The sequence below is a fragment of the Exophiala spinifera genome (genome assembly GCF_000836115.1).
Source record: "Exophiala spinifera strain CBS 89968 unplaced genomic scaffold supercont1.1, whole genome shotgun sequence".
NCBI lineage: Eukaryota > Fungi > Ascomycota > Eurotiomycetes > Chaetothyriales > Herpotrichiellaceae > Exophiala > Exophiala spinifera.
The window spans coordinates 387,150-407,014 of record NW_015622513.1 but is presented as its reverse complement, the minus strand read 5'-3'; the positions used below and the strand labels follow the sequence as shown (position 1 = coordinate 407,014).

Sequence of the window (19,865 nt, the reverse complement as noted above, 5' to 3'; positions counted from 1 at the left end):
AGGAAATTGAGAACCTGTAGCCGGCCTGCTCTTCGTTGAACCACGTCGCGTCACTTTTGTGGCTTCTCCAACTCGGGCGGAAGCAGAACGCACACCCCAGCATCGTTAGGTGACAGCCTCGCCGCGTGCTTAAAGATAAAAGTCACCACTTAAACTTGTCATGGGAAAGGTACACACATATACTGACTATAGTATCTACTCCTCGTCTTTTGTTGTTACTACTCTAATCTTGAAACAAGCACCTTGAATGTGGGAAAGATCTCTGCGCGGTGGTTATCACTGTCATGCACAAATCATCGAAAATGCCCTAGCATACTCCATACTGTGTAGTCTTTTCCAAGAAAAGAAAAATAATACAAGGGTCATCGCTATTTCAGGACTGTTTCCCTGATCCCAGAGCACCATCCCATGCCATATCGTCATCAAAGGCCAGTCCTCCTGAGATTTTTCTCCCAATAAAAATACCGCCGGCGGTCCCAAACACGGCAAACATGAAGAAGCCATCAAACCATCTCTGGACCCACGCAGGCTCCAACAATCCGGCTCCGAGTGCACTATTGATCACGCTGCCTACTTCCTTGGGCATCATACCCCTGAGCATGATGGCAGAACTTATAACATACATCCCACTGATTTGACTGATCAACAGGGCAAAATTGGTCCTTGTCGCATGGACCACGCCGGGCATGAAACGAGCAAAGAGTTGGAATGTCTGTGTTACTGCAGTAAAAGAAGCCAGTAACATGGCGCCAGAGAGGAGGAAGGAAATCTGCTGCGCCCAAGAGACCCGATCGAGCGAGGGATAGACGTGCCGTGCGAACAGGGCAATTGAGTATGTGACTGGATCTGTGTCGGACGTTGGGGAAGTCCGCGAGAACATGCGCTGGATGATGTTGACCGTGGTTGTACAAATGCGGCAGACGCAGTACAAGGCAAAGACATAGGAGAACGTGAGGGACAATCGACCCATAATTGTAGTCGCCTTGGACTGTGTAGCATGCCGGGAGCGCATGATAGAGAGTGAAGTCTCCAGTTCTGACGACATTGTTTCCAGCCCTGATAATTCGAGCTCCAAGATCTTTCTTTCCTGAGTATGTTGGTTCCCTCTGAAGGGCTGAATCGTCCATCCCCAGAAGTTGGCAGGGGGGCTTTCCAGGCTTCTCTGCTCTAGAGCCCTAAGCTGTTCTCTCTTCTGCGCAGCCATGTGTAGCGTGGCATCTAGTCCGGCCTGTTTACGAGTGATGTCGTTCTCGGTGACAAGTCTTGGTCTAGGCCCAAAACACTGCCAGATAGCGCTGACGGAGGCAAAGCCAGACAACAGTGCCATGAACGACACGCCGGTGATTGCTAGTCTATCAAGACATGCCTGGAACAAACCTTCATGGCGACTGAGACTCTCGCTGATGCTGGCCGAGGAGGGTAGTAAGGCCCCGATAGCCCAGAACGCCAACAGGAATGCGGCATAACCAGCAAACTCCAAAACCCAGGCAAGGCGAACTTGGGCCCTTTTCTGCCCTCGGAATCTGTACCCAGATTTTGCGACGACTGAAGATATCCCTAATAGCGGGATCGCGACCACGAGGAGGCCAAGAAGGCTAGCCACGGTAATCTGAAGTGCAACAGTCCTCGCAGTAGGATTGAACGAATTGGATATTTCACAAAGGAGCAGTTCTGTGAGGACGGCCGACAAGCCTATAGTAGCGGCAAATGTGCTTGCTGCGATACGGCGTGCAAGGTGCTGCGTGGCAGGTTCGACAGATGACGTCGCCGGCCTGGGAAGTCCTTTGTGACCATCGAAGGCTTGAGGTGAGGATGAGAGGAGGGGATAGACTTTGCGATAGGCGACAAAAGTCAGTAAAGCGAACGTCGTAATAAAGGGAAGAGTCGAAAACGCGGCCTTGGTGCCAAATTGTCTCGACGGGTTGAGGTAGTCGGGAGTGCATTCGTCACAGTCTTCGACTGCGCTTTGTGGCAGCATTGTTGGCGGTCTGCTCGCGGCGGGACAAGACCGTATTCTCACAGAACATAATTCAGTCGTTCAGGCCGTGGAAGAGGAACGATGCTCGAAGGTAGAGGCATCAGGGGGTTTGGAGAGCCGTACACAGTTGTTGTCACACGCGTACAGGCACACTGTACGACCATTATATGAGGGCGGCAAGGGTTGAAGAGGCGCAGGGACGAGACCACCTTAAAAAACCGACGAGATATGATAAGTTGATAAGGCGTGAGGTGTGGCCGGACCGCTAGTAAATTATCCTACCGGAGCTGGGCATAAGAGCGCACTATCGATCCTTAGCGCCCGCAGATTCCCCTCGAGTACGCGATAACAACTGCATCGCCAAAGCATGTGGTTGTGCTAGACACTTGGAATAGCCCCATGGCTGGTTTGCGATGCAGCTGAGGACCGGAAGTGTCAAGGAGCTTATCCTTGAAGCAGCAGTCATGTTGAGAAGCCCTAGTTTACTATGGGCTTGCCTGTACGGAGTAGGGAGTGCCCAGTTTAATCTACGCCTGGATACGGAGTACTTCGTACCTAGGGCTAGGCACTGTCTTTGCTGTAGTGTGGAGTGCTGCTTGATGTAAATATGATGTAGACGACGGCGGACAACCGGGAGCTTGCGCGGAGCAACTATGTCTATATATTCCAGGTCACTTCGGCCGTCATGAGTCGTAATAGCAGGGTTCGCATGCGACTTCTGCGGTCTCTTCTGCGCGAAAGGGCTGGTCAGACGACTTCTCAGAAGGAGGCGGTCGTACGCGTGGTACATATGTCTGTGTGGAAGAGACACTCGACGTCCACTTCTGCAAAGATGAAGGCTTGAACAGTAGCAGCACGCTGGATGCAACGTCCTTCGTCCCAGACCATCCCAGGTTTCTTGCACCGAAACTCAGGTGGGCGTTGACCCTGTCAGAGCAGCAACCATCGAGGCCAAATAATGCCTTCCAACACCGACATTATCGGGAAGGCGAACGGCCATGGCTCGGTGACCTTCGTTGTGGTTTATCTCGCAGGATATCCGCCAACCACGGCGTCGTCTCTCTTACAGACGGCCGTCGTTCCTCGACAATCCTGGGCACCAACAGGTGAATATCCTCTTCATCAGAGATAGCTGCATCGCTGTCTCGGTGATCTTTCTTTGCACCATGTCTTGGTGATCTGGGCGGTTTATCTTCGTCCCAGTCTTCTGCAAGCGCAGCAATGCTCGGGCTTTTCATGGCCAAGTCTGCTCGGGGTGCACTTTCCGTGCTCAGATATCCTATGGGCAGCGCAAAACTTCTCTCGGGAGAGTCCTCGTCCGAAGTTATGTCACTTTTGGCTGAGGTGACTCGCGTGAGAGGCCCACCATATGTGCCCTTCAGGATGCCGCGTTTAGGTGGACCGATGGCCTTCGCAACGGCATCGGCCTCTTTTTGAGTTGCTTCCGTTGATATCGAAGTGCTGTTGGTCTGAGAGTACAAACTATTACCTCCAGCCGACTGGACATGCTCAAGCATACTGCTGTAGACACTTCGACCCGTTTCCAGTTGCCTTTTTTGCTTCTTCTTCATCCTCTTCGAAGTGGGCCGAACAACAATGACGGGGACAGGGGAGTGCTGGAGGCAATACTTGGACACCGAACCCGGGAGCAACCCTTGCATCCCTCCCAGGTTTCTTCCTCGAGTACCAACAACTAGTACTTGTGGGCCGTATAACTCAATCTATGTCACTGTCAGTTTGGGGCATGAATCGTTCCATTGTTCAAGCTCACCATGCGCTGAAAGATCTCTTGAACCTTCCCAACGGCCAACTCCATAATGATACTGATAGCCTTCTCTTCGGAACTGTTTTTCTTGACAACGCTGTCCAGTAGCTTTTGCGCCTCTAGCCTGTATTTGCCATGATCGTATGACGTTTCGCCGGGTCGTGCGTCTTTATCAATCACCCTCAGGCAAACAATCATGTCGCCGTCGTCTACCAACTCGTCCAGCATCCATTCTAACGCATACTCGGAGTAATCCTTTGCATCGGTCCCGCAGAGGAACGTTCGGCTCTGACGGTTGTGTACATAGTCCCGATGTTTGTAATTCAGGGTAAAGGATTCCGTCGACGCATCTCGGTTTTCAAAAGTGTCGAAGGAGACACCACGTTGATAGTTTAAGGGAGGAGGAGGTGATGATAATCTTCTTGACACATTGGAGGACATTCTAGGTGTGCCTTGTGCGACACTCTCCCTTCTTATAATGTCCTCTGCATCCGCAGTGTGGAAGTGTATCAGCGATTGGCGCCGAACCGTTCCGGGCTGATCACTTGGTTGAGGTCGAGGCGGAGGTTTGCCTGCGTTATTCCAGAGCTGTCCAAACTTCAAGTCTTTTCCATCTCCTGCCGACGCAGGTCTGTTCGCCCTAGATGACTCCGATGGCTCGTGCGCCTTTGGAGCAGCCATCGCACAAGTGAAGAGAACCGACTTATCGGCGCGGGGTAGGACTGACTGTACTCCAGCAAATGAGGAAATGGGGCTGGTCAGCGACGATTATAACCTAATGGCAGGGTCTAGAGAAACACCAAGTGTGGATGGTGGCGCTGCCACGCTTCGTCATTGAGAGACCTTCGAGACCCTGGGGCTTTCAGCACCGAGGACGACGAGTACCTGCTATCTTCCCGGGGACGAAGCGTCGTTGCGGTGGAAGATGTCCCGAATGTCTTCGCTTGGCCGGCGTGGAGCTGCATCAAGTCGAAAGTTACCTAGGGAAGAGCCAGAACAGAACATGGTCGGCAGTTTGGAGCCTTTTTCGAGGTCATGAGCACCTCGACGGTCAGGCTTGAGGCTTGGCTTTGGAGCTATATCTGACACAACCTGTTCGATTTGAGGCGAGGTTCAGCGGGGCGTGAAAGGCTGTCGGAAGGTGGTGGAGAGACGACCGGGAGGGCGATTCTCAGACAGGAGAGATGTGAAGAGTCATTGGTACGACCGCTTCCGCCTGCAATATCATTTTACAGACTATCATTTTACAGAAGATACAACCTCAATCCGAGAACTCTTTTTAAACTTGGATAGGCGCCTGAAGACCAGCCGTTGCCCTGATACATGGTCCAAACAGGCAGTCCCAATCCTTCACCGATTTTTGCGCTGTTCACACTGCATGTGGTTATCAGCCTATCCGAGCATAATTCTTCTTCGCTCCCCACGGGTGGACACGGGAGTCTCGCTGCATAAGGGCCTACGACGCCTCCACGCTTCGGGTGCAAGATCACGGTTATTTTATATTCGGCAGTGCCAAGTGAGTGCATGTGAAAAAGTCCGCGGGATATCTACTATACAGCATGTGTACACAACCAACTTTGGTTCACGAGCTCAGCCTCGTTTGCTAAACCTAAGATGGATCAGATCTTCTGCAATGCAATGTGCAGTTGAGCCTGCCCACGAGATACGTCCGGTATACGTGGGAAGGGCGCCTTTGAAGGGAGGGGGTGCGGAGTGGAGAGATACTTTGATGCTCGATGCAAACACAGCACTGGCTGACTGGTAGCACGCACCTATTTTCGTCGCTCTGTACCAACGCCGTTAAACAACCGGCACTTGTACACAATGCGTCGCCTCACACTCCGGGAGATACCTTGTAGGATTGTGGAAAAGTGTACGGGCAGTATAGCGTGTGTCAATTGACTGGCTCCGGCGCCGGCGGTCTTGCCGATGAAGGTGGCCCAATAGCTCTTGCATCTGGAGGCTCTGGCACCTTCGCCGCGAATGCAAGAAGAAATAGTCCCTGACTTCTCAGCGAGGCGTGTTGTGACCATGGTCATCTCTTGATCTCCGCATATGGATACGATACTGGGTCGCCCTGGAAATACATCGCGGTTAGTATCGACTGGGTTGTGCAAACCCGGGGGAATCGAGCGGCGTACCTTGCGCAACCATATCTTCGTCCGCTTCTTAGTCCCTTGGTGCTCTACAAAGACATCCCTAGCATATTCTGCCTTCCACTTTCGGATGAATCGCGGGTCCCAGAGCTCGCTGGCAACTCCGAGGTCTTTGCAACACCGCATCATGGCATTGGATTTACACCCTTCAGAAGCAGTCGGTATGCCATCCTTGTTGAAGTAGTCTTGCTCTCCTCGCGCTATAGACACCAGTCTGGTGTTGCGTTAGCTGCTCTGCGGTCTGAATGGCAGGTCTGTCTGTCTCACCGTCCGTGTGCAAGTAATGCATATTCTCGGGTGACTGCCTTATCGGTGACGATGGTGTCTCCCCTCGGCGCGAGGCCCCATCCTCCAGGCCCAAAAGCTCTATTCAGTATTCGTCTGTATTTTATCTCTGGCAGATAGATGATGCCGTCTGGTTTTATCTCCACATCATCTGGGCTCAGTGGCGCCATGAGAACATCGGCCGCTTCTTTTGAGAACGGCTCTGCAGAAAGCCCATGGAATGACTTTGACCAATCGACGTGTGCAGGATCCTCCTCTTGTGTCTTCAGAGGCTGTGCGTCTGATCGGTCTGAGGATGGCTCGTTGGGAGGTGCATCGGGACTCGCAATGATCTTCGGAGGCTGGGTTGCCGTAGACTGGGCTCTCCGAGAAAATGAACTTATGAGGATGGCGCGGGAGGGCAAGCCAAATTGTTTAGAACGTCGTACAAAGAGGTAAGAGGCAGAACTTGAAAGATCTGGCCCAAGTGAGCGGAGGGTCGTAGTACGTACACCTTTCGCCTGTAGAGGGAGTCGAGGCAACGGCAACATAATGACAACAACGAAAGACGATTACTTCAAATGCTCGAGAAAGGAATGACCGGAATGGTTTAGAGGTGAGTGTGAATGATCACTAGTAGTACAATCGCAGGAATGAAAGTAATCTATGAGGAAAAGATTTGGTCAACAACTAGAGAATCGCGTCGCCATTAGAGATGATGCAGCTCGACGACCAGCAACACCAAATCCCGTGACTCGGATTTGGTGGGCGAGCAAGAGCAGCTTTCTGGTACACAAGACGTAGACAGATTCTCTATTTTTCTGGCGCGGCGTCTTTGCTCAGAGTGCGTTCCTCATTTCCTTTGCGCTTCCAACATTGTCGAAAAGCCTCCATCTGTGGTTGGGTGTCAGTAAAACTGAGAATCTGGGGGTGCCGAGGACCACCGGGGGAGGGAGTAAAAGCTGCCCTGTTGTTGGGGGTCAACACTCACTTCATTCCGACACAACCGCCAGTCTTTCTTGTCGTAATAGCAGTCGTTCATTCGGAGCTGTTCCTCTGCGGCATTGCGTTAAATTTCTACTGCTACTGTCGGTTGATGGGCTTTCCAACTTACCAGCACAACCTGTACTAAAAATTCTCTGGTCCCTATTGATGATACTATCAGCATTGCCAACCGTCAGCTGATCGAGGAGCATACCATTCGTCAAGTTCATCATCCTCATCGGCCTGGATATTTTCAACCTTCTGTTTGCCCGTCATCGCAATTCGTTGTTGTGAGTTTGGGCAGAAATACCGAACAGGAGAAAAGGTTGAAAATCTGTGGTCGGGTGACCATCAACAGTGGTTGTCTGACCTGAGGAGTATCTCGAGCTCCTTTCCTCATCACATTACATCGAGAGTTCCGCCACCAACCATGGCTACGAAACGGATGAACGTTCTTGTCTACTCTGGTGCGCTCACTCAGGAAGCATGGCGAGCCAATGAAAATCTAATGCTCTCAGGAAACGGAAGTACCGTGGAATCAGTTCGACATTGTCTCTATACCCTTCGAAGACTGTTGTCGCCCAACTATGCTGTTATTCCGGTCACCGGCGACATGATCATCAAAGAGCCTTGGACGGCGACATGCGCTGCTCTAGTATTCCCGGGCGGAGCTGACCAGGGATATTGCAATACCCTCAATGGCGAGGGCAATAGGCGGATTCGTCAATTTGTTGAGCGTGGTGGAAATTACATCGGCTTTTGTGCTGGTGGCTATTATGGAAGCAGTCGATGCGAATTCGAGGTTGGCGATAAGCTGATGGAAGTAATTGGCGACAGAGAACTTCAATTCTTTCCTGGTATTGCTCGAGGTTGTGCATTTCCGGGATTTGTCTATCATAGCGAGAAGGGTGCTCGGGCTGCAGACCTGAAGGTCGACAAGACTGTCATGTCAGCTGGGACTGTGCCCAAGGTCTTCAAATCCTACTACAACGGAGGCTGCGTTTTTGTGGACGCACCAAAGTTCAAGAGTCAGGGTGTTGAAGTCCTTGCGAGTTACACGGAACATGTCGCTGTGGATTCGGGCGAAGGCTCTGCTGCCGTTGTATATTGCAAGGTCGGTCAAGGTGCAGCATTACTGACGGGTCCACATCCAGAGTTCGTCTTTCTGGGGAAGCCAGCTGATGACTGGTCACTGACGAAGCCTAGGTTCGCCTCAGCCAACCTGGAATCCAAGCCAGATGTCCCCGGATTTTCAGACGTGATCAAGACCCTGGCCGCCGATGAGAAACACAGAATGGATTTTGTCAAGGCATGTCTGACCAAGCTTGGTCTTACAGTGAGCGACGACCAAAATGTACCATCCCTCTCCTATATGCACCTTTCCTCTTACACGCCGTCCGACACAACACAGCTGTTGGCCTCATTGCAGCATCTCATCGAGAAGGACGAAGAACAGCAAGACTTCCTGAGGGACGACAATGACACATTTCACATTATCAAACCGTCCGCATGGGAAACGAAAGATTTAGCAGAAGCATTGCCGTTACAGGTTGATAACAAGAGATCTGCTAACGAGCTGGATGGCAGCTCCGATCGAATAGTCGACTATAATACGGTCACCAAACATATAATCGTACACGACAACAGCCAGCCAGAGTCCAAGTCAACGCCATATTTTAATCATCGTGCCTTTTACGCAAACCTTGAACATTATCAAAGTCAGTTCCCCAGCACTTCAACGTTTGGCGCACATTTACTTTATGGCGAAGTGGTGACTTCAACAAACACATTACTCGAAAAGAACACCAAATTGCTTCGAAACCTCCCCCAAGGCTTCACAGCCACGGCCACGGTACAAGTCGCTGGAAGAGGCCGGGGATCCAATGTGTGGGTATCGCCTCCTGGGAGCCTCATGTTCAGCACTGTCATCCGGCATCCCATGACAAAAATGCAGGCTGCTCCAGTTGTGTTCGTTCAGTACTTGGCAGCGATGGCGATAGTACAAGGAATAAAATCTTACGATGGCGTCCGTTACAAAGACATGCCAATCAAGTTGAAGTGGCCAAATGACATCTTCGCATTGGATCTCGCAAAGGCCGAGGAGAATGGTGGCGATAGAAACGAAAATTACACCAAAATTGGCGGCATCCTTGTGAACAGTCACTACAATAGCAAGGAGTATATCGCCGTGTGTGGAATCGGTCTGAACACTGCCAACGCTGCTCCAACCATATCATTGAACCAGCTCATACAATTCCTTCCGCGCAAAGTTGAGCCATTCACACTGGAAAAGCTGCTGGCCAGGATTCTGACGGTTTTCGACGACCTCTATGCGCGATTTCTGGTCACAGGATTTGATGAAACCATGGAAAAGATCTATTACGAGCATTGGTTGCACATGGACCAAATTGTCACGCTCGAAGCCGAAGGTGGCCAGCGAGCACGCATCAAAGGGATTACGAGAGACTATGGCCTACTCATTGCTGAAGAGCTGGGCTGGGAAGACCGAGAGACCGGTAGAAGATGGACTTTACAAAGCGACGCCAACAGTTTCGACTTTTTCAAAGGCCTCGTGAAGGTATGTGGCCCTTGCTGCGGAGAGCCTAATTTGCAGCTCAGCCCGAGGACAAAAGCCCTCATTGTCTTTGCCTCAACGTGAACAAGTGCTAACGGCCTTGCCCCTCACAGAGAAAGCTCTAAGCGGAGTGCAAGTCCCGACAACACCGGTTGAGACCGGTCAGCCAAGTCTATCTTGTGATCAACTTCTGAAGCCAGCATTCCTTCCGAAAAAAAGCCCTCATGCAGGTGAAATATTATCCTGTAGCACATCGGCACGGTAAGAGTGGACTCCTGTATCGCTTTTGAGAGAACACGAGGAAGACACCTTGTCGAGAGAAATGCATATTTCCCTCTTTCATCATGCTGACAGTCTTTTTCGCTAGCGTGCTGCATGCTAGAGAAAAAGAATACAAAGGGCCTGCGGCAAGGCTGACCGCTTGGTTCACTCTACTCGGTAAGAATGCTACGTCTGAAAGCAAGGCCCTGCGTAAAAGGCCTCATGGTCGATGGTCGACCGGGGATGACGTCTGAAAGCCAGTTGGTTACAGCAAGTCAAACCGACTTTGGCTCCCACATGTAGGGAATCGGCGATCCCGTTACTACGCTCGGCTAGGGATATGTGCCGACGCAGGGCGGCCTCTTTGTTGTGCCAGGAGGTGTCTTGTCTCAACCCGGAGGAAGACACCAGAAGAGGCTGGATGCATATGCTGTCAAACAATGCCCTTCTCCCTGCAGCCAAGTTGGACCTTTGATAGTTTGCAGCAATCAACATCACAATGGCCCCAATCCTTCTGGCGCGGATTGGGCAAATGGTGGTGCCGTTTCCATTCCAAGCACGTTTGCAACATGCTCAACATGATCACCGCCATTTCCCCTGCCTCAACCCTTGCGAGAAAGAGCAATCAATGTTGCAGAATGAGTTGTAGCGCCCCATTGCCATGTGCTTTGTCAATGGCTGTTGCTCGCTGGATTTCCCTCATTCTGTCGAGCCGTGTAAGGTTGAGGTACAATAATCATGCTTCCAATGGGTTTGACTGCTACAGCAGTTACTAGGCGGTCCTCCGTGGCCTTCAAGTAACGAAGAAGGCTCCTCGTCCGCCGATTAGGGCTTGTTGTGTTCTTGCACTGCTGAATTCACTAGAGCTCCGGGCCGAAGGAGGCACCCCTCCGGAGCCAGCCGCACTGGTGGGATCCCCAGATCCTGTCAGCTGTTCCCCAAAGCATGCAAACTCGACAGTCACCGTGCTGGGGTTGCGAGGACGAGTTAGTAGCGGATTGACGCCCTATTGCAGACTCGTCCCATTCCTTTCCCTGGCGTTCGCAGTGGCAGGACGCTAAAACCCTGGCATCTCGAAATGATATATAGGGCCTAACGGCCTAACGGCTTGCTTAGAGGCGCAGGGGTCGACCAGCCTACCGGCTTCCATTATGGCTCGCTAGGATGGTGATCTGCCTTCTCCCCCGGTCCTCTTGTGCAGCACTCTGTGGGAGACTGCGGTGATGAAGTTCGGTACTCTCCTGCGCACCGTCCGCTCGAATGTGTGACACAAGGAGCATCAACGGGATTCTGTGCCACATGAAGAGACGTCCTTGCGTTTTTTTTCCACCGACCCCACAGCCAAAGCTTCTCTGATGCACTCGAGTTACCAGCAGTCACAGCCGAGTAGTACACAGCTGCGCATATGGAGCTCGGCCTGGGATACATTTTGGGTGGTCGGCTCGGCGAACGTTATGTACGCTAATGCACAGCAAGCGAGCACCGGATGGGAAAAGCTGCCTTCGCATGGTTTGCCCATGGTGCGTGAGAGCCTCATTTCAAGGTCTCCGGCGTGAAAAGTCATTGTGACGTAAATTTGGACAAGGATCAAACCTTGCAAAGTGACTACAGTTCCTTCTTCCGCGCCTTCGCGTCGTTCGGCGCAAAGAACTTGTAAAGTCGTCCAAGTTTCGACAATACCGAGTCTCATTCCCCACAGCAAGAGAAGAGCATGGGACAATTTTGGACCGTTGGACTACAGTCAAATGACTCGATGCGCCACCGTTCAGTGCCAACATCGGCTGATGTACTGGTATGCTTTGGCAGACCCGGAGGAGGACCCTGTCGACCCATGTTTCAGCCGCTAAAGGTGTCCTCCAACGAATCCCTCCAGATGAGCAGAACCCACCGGGCATGAATCTGGCGAGCCGGGAGGCTTATCCCCGTCGACCTCGCATCATCTTCTCCACCACGACAATGAGCCCAGAATTTTATGCTCTCCTATCGTCACAGACGCTCAATCGAGCGTTTGACTCGTACTCGTACCGTCTCTTGCACAGTCCTACACTTAGGAGCCCACATATCTCAAAAGTGGTCCTATACTTTCGTTACTGGCAAAGACCGTTCCTGCAGCATCTCTAACCGCAAAGAAGTGAGTCCAATCGCCTCCGTTTCCTCCAGCCTCGTCTTGTACGATTGTCAACAGTACTGCTATCTTGGATCAGCGCTCACAACAGTCTCGCAACCACTCCATTTCGAGCTTCGAGGGCTCCCGCCACTACCTGATACCCTGGCCCTTGTCTAGTTCTGACCTCTGTGGCATACTAGACTAGAACTCACGGCGTACCAACTGGAGCACACACCGCTCGCCCAGCAGCACCACAGGTTCCTGGTTGCTCTCCGCCTTCCCCCCTTGGAAGGAGCCACTGTAGAATAAGTATTAAGAAGGTCTCCGGCTTCGATGATCTGGCAGAACACCAGCGTCTTTTAGGGCTGCTCGGTACACGTTTCCTTTTTGTCTTTATGACTCTCATATCAATCTGCCGTTATCATGGAGACCGTCTTTATTACCATCCACGGTGTGTACCTACCAAGTCCCTGGGGTTTGCAGAAGGCTAACGGACGTAGACCTCTCTCGCGATGCCCGCATCAAGTATTGCTCAGACTCTATTGAGGATATCCTGGGCTACTTGCCTAACGAGGTTATTGGCAAGGCATGTTGGGAATACTTCCATCCTGATGAAATCCCGTTCGCCCGCGAGATCCATGACCGTGGCATTGAGCTTGACAAGGCTTCTGTTATGAACTACGCCAGAATCAAGCATAAGAGTGGCGAATGGATTGGGTGTGAATGTGTCTTCACTGTTGTACACGATGTTCTTGTGGCTAGCACTGCAATCTATCGAAGGGGCCCGAGGGCGCAACGTAAGTCACAATGTGCCTTCGTTTTAGGAATTCAGGGTTTAACCTTGGTCTAGAACGGGCTCTCGATGGAGCTGGCGTCCGCCGAATATTCTCCTCTTCGCCTCGAGACCCGCGATACCACATGTTGTCGTTCTTGTCCAACAAGTTCAGCGAAGAACCAACTACCCCCCTGCCAGAGCCCAGAGCTGCGTTATTCTTGAACCGCTTCACCCGCACATCCACCATAATGTATGCTACCAGCGGTGTATCAACCATCCTTGGCCTGGATCCCGAACAGATCATCGGCAAGAGCTTCTACTACTGCGTTCAAGAAAACTGTCTTCGAGATGCAGTCAAATGTCTCGAAAGCGCAAAAGCTAATGACTCAATCGCCTATTTGAGATTCTGGTACCGCAACCCGTTGCAACCCGAGAGTCGAACACATTCGGAAGCCTTGCCGGACAACGAAAGTGATGAAGACGAGGGAGGTGTTCCACTTGTAGGCTCTGAAAGGTCCGGCTCAACTACCTCGATGGCTGATGCCACGACACCTCGCCCTACTCCCGCCACAGTAGACCACCAAGGCACCGGCAGCTCCTCAGTTCAACAACTGGCGCCTGTGGTTGATAACGGAGTCCACAGAACAATATCTAATAATAGCACGAACACTGGAAGCGTTGGGCCCGTAGTCTCTGACGATTTGAACTCAGATCGGAGGGGCTCATCACAGACACCTGCTGAGGATCTTCAGACAGGGCCTTTGGAGATTGAAGCTGTGATCTCGTGCACGTCCGACGGACTCGTGGTGGTTCTCCGTAAGGCAAGTCCTCTGGCCCCTCACACTCTCGAGCTCGCAGAGGCTCCTCATTTTGCCAATGGAGTGTTTGCGTCCCCTTGGGCGCCAGAACCAGTCATGCCGGACTCCGTGGTCGGAGCACAGGATTTAACCACCACAAGCTTCATGACTGCTATCAAAGAAGTGGCCGTGTTCGCGTGGTCCCTCACCGGCATCAACGGCTCGCTGGCGCAGTATGCTCGTGGCCATGCAAGCGGTGAAGCATTGCCCCCTGACGGTCTCCCCGTCTGGGATCCCGACGCTGAGGTTGACGAACACTACAACGCAGAATACAATGGCTTCCTTGCCAGTGCTCACCGGCCTTTCCAAAGTCATGGCAGTCTCGGTGTATCCAGAAAAGAGGAGGATTCAACCAGCAGTGAGGATGAGGTGGTCTGGAAGCGGGCTCCAATACTACCACCCTGGCGCCGACCGAAGAGGAGAGCACATCACGACGCTTTCGGCGGTGATGTACACGATGGCGTAGACGGCGGTACTGAAGATGGCGGCAGGAAGAGGCATGCCAGGTCGCAAGATGGTTCTGGTACTGGCTCGGGCTCAGGCTCAGGCTCGGCCACCGGCACTGGCTCTGGAGCTGGGTCTGCTACAGGCTCGGTCTGATCCACGAGGCTAAGGGGCTTTTCAAGCATTGTTTTGACGGAAACCATAGCTGCGTTTCTTTTTCATTGATACTGACCATCCAATGAAGTATTTGTTTGTCACTGATCGTGAGCGTATTTATAGTACGGAGTACCCAGTGTGCGCTTCATGGTCTCACGTGATCTCGCGTTTCGTCGGAGTCGGAGTCGTTGTCGCGTTTGGCACGTTTTTTGTTGGAGTAGGAGGAGCAGCGGCTGTCACTGACTGGAACCTGGACATACTGCATGGCGGCAGAATATCTTCATCTTTCCCATCTCGGCTTCTGATCTTTCCCTCTTTATGCGTTCACCATGCCTCTGACTACATTGCCGAATAGAGGATCGACAGGCGTCAGTGGCTATCTGCACACCAGTGAGCCTGGGGCTGTACCAGCGGAGGCCCGTTCTCTGACACCGCAACCTCGGCGAGAGAGATCAAAGCAACGTGCAAATGGCGCCGCAACACGCGGAGCACGGTCTAACAGTAGCGACGCTAATATCACATACACCTCGAAGCCCAGAAGGCAAAACCCAAACCTTGCGCAGAGGATGAAGATCCCTGTGCCAGATACCCTCGCAAGAGCAAAAGCACGGACAACGCAGTCTGTCCACCACGATAATGTCACAACAATGGCTCAGTCTCACGCTCCGACCGAGGTGAGTGAAGTTGCTTGGATTGGAAGTACCCGAGCTGACTTTGGAAGTAGGAGGTCAATGCCTTTGATGACACTCGTAGCATTCACTTCGACGACTCAACAAGCCTTGCGGACGGCTCTGAAACCCAGCGGAATGTCACATTTGGCCTTGAGCCTGAACACGAGCCGCCCTCGTTCAATCTTTTCAAGACGGGCAAGTCACAATTCAAAGCTCAGAGATTTACACAGCCGCAAGTTTTGCCATTTGCTTTTGCGCCGGAATGGAAAAAGCAGGATGACCATCAGAGACTACGGCTCGGGGGAGGGTTACCAAAGTACGGACACACTTTCGACCGCGAGGCGGAGGCCAACGTGACACCGAGTGAAGCTTATGACGACGGTTATGAGCCCGACGGCGAGTATGCTGACAATAACCCGGCGGATACTTGGGACACTCCCTCGCGGGCACGAATGCCGCCTGAAAATGAATTCATCAAGCCAGAACAGCACCAGGACGCGGGAGAGCGGTCTGATAGCCCGGGCTTACACCATCGCCGTGGTGACCAGCAGCCGCACAAGAGCCGTTTCCAGGTTCATAAGCAAACCGTCGTAGACAATGTACCGAAAAGCGCAGCCACGATCGAACAACCCGCTCCGCATGAGCTGGGACCACTGCGTCAAGACCCTCAGCAACCCCCACCATTCTCCTCCAAGATCTCGTCCTACCATGAATCGTCCTCCGAGGAGGAAATAACGCAGCCCGTTGCGGATGCCTCTCCAGCTCTACCTCTCCCGGACACCAAACGGCCACGAACAGAGTATTTGGATTTCAGTCTCGCCGATATTGTAGGGAAAACAATGGCAGATATGGATGCCATCGCTTTCACGATTGATCCATCTTCCCCGCCAGCGGAACCTGCGCTGGACGCCCACGGGACGCCAATGAGTCTCGCGGCCAGGTTGGCGAACTTGACAAAAATGCGCGCGGAAGACCAGAAGCATCTCTTCCGGTCTCTGACAGATGCTGAACGCGAGCAAGCGGCCGCGTGGTTTCTTGAGAAATTCCACGCCGATGTCGAGAGGCTGATGGACGTGCGATTCGAGCGGAGGAAGACGGCACTCAAGTACGAGTTGGAGGTGAAGAAGCGCGACGCAAAGGTCGAGGCAAAGAAAAAGGACGTAGACGAGGAGCTGGCTAGTCTTAGGAAGGGCGGAGGCCAGCTTATTGCCGGCAAGAGTGCTGCGGTGGGAAAGTGAGTTTGTTGTGCCATGTTTTTCTTTTTGCGATACCCGCTTCGCTGCAAGCACAGGAGAGAAGAAAGGACTTCTTTTGGGAGGGGGCCACACGGAGAGAGTCGTCGGAATTGTACGATATGAATGTTGTGAATGATTATTGACGACGCCGCAACGACGAATGAGTACTTACCTTGGTTCTTACTTACGGAGAGACGTTCTGGGAGTGTACTAATACCACCCGTACGCCTCAGGTCAGGTCAGGTAGGGGTGTATGTATGTGCGAGGAAGGGATAATACGACCAGCGATGGAAAACACGTCACGTTTGACATTTTGAGACGAAGTCAGCTATTGCAAACGTCAACACCTATGAGGTACAAATGCCAAATGGGACGGGTCGCGTGTTGCATGTGCATGAGAATTCCATTCATACAATGTGCCGTTCTCATGTTCTGAGAAGAGCAAAAAAAGCCACATTGGTGTCTAGGTATCGTTCTCCCATCACCCAACCTGCTCGAGGACGAAAACGATCCGACTCAGCCTTCGTCGCTCGTCGCTCAACCACGGCAACAAATGACATGCGCCGCTTGCTTCTATCTAGTACAGCTAGAGATCCATGCCAGATACAAAGGCCCCTCTATTTCTCAAATGGCACTGGGACGTTCCCCGTGTACCATGCATGTTGCCTTTTGCGAAAACAGTAGAGTTCCTCTCGGACTCCAGCTCCGGTCTTTTGCCGTTTGCACAATCTCTCTCTAGGAAGATATTGCTTAGCTAGGCACATGATACAGCTCTGCGGATCGTGGACAAACACACAGAACTAGTTCCCTCCGAAACATGGCGCTGGTATCAAAGGCCCAGCACATACATGGGATATCTGCCAACTTTTGGCGCAGCAAAAGCGTGGCATACCATGTGTCTCCCATACTCCTCCCCTTGGGGCCTTCGAGACGAGCTTCCTCGTTCATGGAATCAGTAGCGTGGAAGACGCGGTCCGCTGATTGTCCGTGGGCTCACATCTTCAGAAAATAGGTCGACTTCCCAAGCAAGCCCACACTCTAAATCTTTTCATGATCGCTGCCGGTCGCAGACTCCTCAATCTCGACGTCAGTGTGATCCGTTTCAGGTTCGTCCTCCGCCTTCTGGACGAGCTTGCCTAATACTTTGGCCAAGCGCTGATAATCCGTAAGCAAATCTTGTACATCTCGGATCTTCAGCTCACTAGCATCCGTTATTGACATGAAGCGCAGTATAGGTGGAGCCGCCATAATACTCGGTAGTTCTTTCTGATCTGGAACGCGGAGTGGGACAGTCCTAACTCCATCTGCTTTGCTCTCTGCTTTCGACCCGAGTTCGCCACTCGTGGCACTTTTGTTAAGGACAATAGTCGGCGCAGGCGGTGTAGGAACAGAAGGCGGAGACGCAGACACACTGGATCTACTTCCGAACCGTCCGAATGCTCCTCCAATGGCCGAACCGATATGGTTGATCGGATTTAGGCTTGTTCCAAAGCTCTTCATAGAGTCAAGAGGATTGCTGCTGGCTGGCTGCGTTACCGGGGCAGCCGGTTTTTGTGAACCTGCCAATCCAGCAGGTGGTGAAGCGTTGGTCGGCCCGCCAAAGCCTCCTCTTTTGCCGCTTGCGCTGCTTGTGGTACTATCCACGCTGCGCTCGCGTGCAGTAGCTTTCCGGCCTCCGAACAGGCTTAGCATTTTGTCTTCGGTTTTGGTGAGATTTGGAGGTATATGTGCATGCTGACCGTCATAAAGCGAGCTTGATTCACTCAGAGCAGGATCATCTTCGTCGGGGGTGAGAGGCCGATTGACGAGTTGCCTTGCTTCATCCAGTGTTTTAGGGACAACGACTTCCGCATTGGCATCTCCAGAACTTCTCTCTTTTAGCTTGCCCATCAAGAACTTGAAACTATTGTCTAGAGTGCTGGAAATGTTCTTGAAGCCCTCCTCGGCGGTAGAGCGTACCGCTTCGTTCGCATTGCTTATGGGTTGTAGGAGATCGGAAAAAGTGCGTTGATGGCGGGTCGCCGGTGCCGCAGCTGATCTTTCGGGGAGCGGTTTGATGATCGACGACGCAGGGCTCACTTCAACGTTGGTGCCCTTGGCACTGGACATCGAAGTTGCTGTCGTAGGGGTAGCTGGCATAGATGCTGTGCCAGCCAGGGGAGGGAATGGTTCGAGTCTGGTAGGACTATCTAATCCTGTCTGCGAAGGCGCCTTCTTCGGTCCCTCGGGCAGCTCGTCCGCTCTCAGGCTTGTGAGGTCGACATTCTCAAGAAAACTAATCGCAGCTTCTAGGTTCGTCAAGCAATAGGCGGCTTCACCGTCGACTTTAGGAGCCGCTCTGAAGCGCTGGATGAAATAGAGGTTGCTGATGATGTTAATACCCTCGACGGGTGAAGTGATCAAGGTATAGATCAAAGTCGGCAGGATCTCGTCGGCGGATGAAGAAGAAGAGTGTATGGAAGACAAGGTGTCCACGATGGCCTTATGGGCGGCGGTCAAATGTTGCAACTTTCCAAGAGGGTAGTGTTCGTCATTCATCTTTGCAAGCCCTTCCCTCGCCGGTATCAGTGAAGCCTGTATGTCCTCCACCGTCTTTTCCGAATCTGTATTCCATTCAATTCCCAAATCTTTCAAGCCGATCCCTACCAGCGACAATGCTGCAGTTTTTGATCTCAACTTCTCGTCCCTCACCTCATCTAGGGTGCTCTTATGTCTCCAAATCTTGTCGTAGATTTTCTCGCACACTCTTTTTTCTACTGCCTCCTCCAAAAGCACCCTCTTGTACTCTAAAAGCCTCCTCTTCTTACGCTTCTCTGTCACCTCGGACGCTGTCAACATCTGTTGAGAGCCCGTCAACTTGGTAGGGGGTGTCAAACTTGACCCTTTTGCTGGGCCAGGCGATGCATCTCTGTTGAGCCGGGATCTGAGAGCGGAAATGTGAATTGAGATAGCACCGCTGGCTCTTGCATAGAACTCTTGGAACAACTCTGAGAGCTGGTCGATCGAAGGCGGTTCATTGTAGACTTTGGCGCCCAACGATTCCACGAATCTGTCGGCCAGACTGGCCAGTTCTATCGGCAATTCATCGAACCGGTCTGGGAGAGTCTGAGAGCGTGCCAGATCGGGGGAAGGAGGCTCGTTCTCTTCATCAATAGGTTTCACGAAGACATCGTCCCTCTTGGGTGACTTTGAGGATGTGAAGGATTGCAGGGTGCTTGCTCGACTTCTGGTGAGAGGTGGAGAGGGAGGGTCCGGTTCGTAGCGTGTGAAGGACTTGGTAGATATGGCAGGAGGCCTCGACTTCAGCGACCCTGTGGACGCAATTCTAGACATCATGAATACAATACATCCGGAGTGAGATGAGTAGACAACTGGCGGATGTGTCGGGTTGTGTCTGGGATCGCACAGGCAGTCGAAGTCGGACCATTCAACGTGAAACGCAGGTCCCCAACGATAGACGACCTTCCAGTGGCATGCTCGATGAGACTTCTCGAGGCAGAGGTGATGCGCCTAATGTAGCATTCAGGCGGCTCACTCATCTGTAGAGGGATTCGTTGTTGATGCCTTAAGGGCAACAAAGCATGTGATTGGAGTTGGTCGATGCTCCGCAGTCCCGTTCGTCGTCGACGTCAACGCC

General features: G+C 52.3%; 8 protein-coding genes across 8 annotated transcripts; 3 read left to right on the top strand and 5 right to left on the bottom strand.

Moving 5' to 3' along the window:
* Positions 1–373: 373 nt before the first annotated feature.
* PV08_00145 (uncharacterized protein) lies at positions 374–1,978 on the bottom strand (the record flags this gene model as incomplete). The annotated part of the gene is made up of 1 exon (XM_016374512.1): positions 374–1,978. The coding sequence occupies one exon, from the start codon at positions 1,976–1,978 to the stop codon at positions 374–376; it is 1,605 nt and encodes a 534-aa protein (XP_016239788.1).
* A 977-nt stretch (positions 1,979–2,955) lies between these two features.
* Positions 2,956–4,424, bottom strand: PV08_00144 (uncharacterized protein; the record flags this gene model as incomplete). The annotated part of the gene is made up of 2 exons (XM_016374511.1): positions 2,956–3,699; positions 3,750–4,424. The coding sequence occupies 2 exons, from the start codon at positions 4,422–4,424 to the stop codon at positions 2,956–2,958; spliced, it is 1,419 nt and encodes a 472-aa protein (XP_016239787.1).
* A 1,354-nt stretch (positions 4,425–5,778) lies between these two features.
* On the bottom strand, positions 5,779–6,714 carry PV08_00143 (mitochondrial genome maintenance protein MGM101; the record flags this gene model as incomplete). The annotated part of the gene is made up of 3 exons (XM_016374510.1): positions 5,779–5,820; positions 5,885–6,113; positions 6,167–6,714. The coding sequence occupies 3 exons, from the start codon at positions 6,712–6,714 to the stop codon at positions 5,779–5,781; spliced, it is 819 nt and encodes a 272-aa protein (XP_016239786.1).
* A 262-nt stretch (positions 6,715–6,976) lies between these two features.
* Positions 6,977–7,423, bottom strand: PV08_00142 (uncharacterized protein; the record flags this gene model as incomplete). Its single annotated transcript, XM_016374509.1, has 4 exons — positions 6,977–7,057; positions 7,155–7,219; positions 7,278–7,309; positions 7,362–7,423. 4 exons carry the CDS (start codon positions 7,421–7,423, stop codon positions 6,977–6,979), a joined length of 240 nt encoding a protein of 79 aa, XP_016239785.1.
* Positions 7,424–7,577: 154 nt separating this feature from the next.
* Positions 7,578–9,806, top strand: PV08_00141 (biotin-[acetyl-CoA-carboxylase] ligase; the record flags this gene model as incomplete). The annotated part of the gene is made up of 1 exon (XM_016374508.1): positions 7,578–9,806. One exon carries the CDS (start codon positions 7,578–7,580, stop codon positions 9,804–9,806), a length of 2,229 nt encoding a protein of 742 aa, XP_016239784.1.
* Positions 9,807–12,513: 2,707 nt separating this feature from the next.
* Positions 12,514–14,322, top strand: PV08_00140 (uncharacterized protein; the record flags this gene model as incomplete). Its single annotated transcript, XM_016374507.1, has 3 exons — positions 12,514–12,541; positions 12,591–12,887; positions 12,941–14,322. 3 exons carry the CDS (start codon positions 12,514–12,516, stop codon positions 14,320–14,322), a joined length of 1,707 nt encoding a protein of 568 aa, XP_016239783.1.
* A 329-nt stretch (positions 14,323–14,651) lies between these two features.
* On the top strand, positions 14,652–16,231 carry PV08_00139 (uncharacterized protein; the record flags this gene model as incomplete). The annotated part of the gene is made up of 2 exons (XM_016374506.1): positions 14,652–14,996; positions 15,047–16,231. The coding sequence occupies 2 exons, from the start codon at positions 14,652–14,654 to the stop codon at positions 16,229–16,231; spliced, it is 1,530 nt and encodes a 509-aa protein (XP_016239782.1).
* Positions 16,232–17,266: 1,035 nt separating this feature from the next.
* Positions 17,267–19,561, bottom strand: PV08_00138 (uncharacterized protein; the record flags this gene model as incomplete). Its single annotated transcript, XM_016374505.1, has 1 exon — positions 17,267–19,561. The coding sequence occupies one exon, from the start codon at positions 19,559–19,561 to the stop codon at positions 17,267–17,269; it is 2,295 nt and encodes a 764-aa protein (XP_016239781.1).
* Between the last annotated feature and the right edge of the window lie 304 nt (positions 19,562–19,865).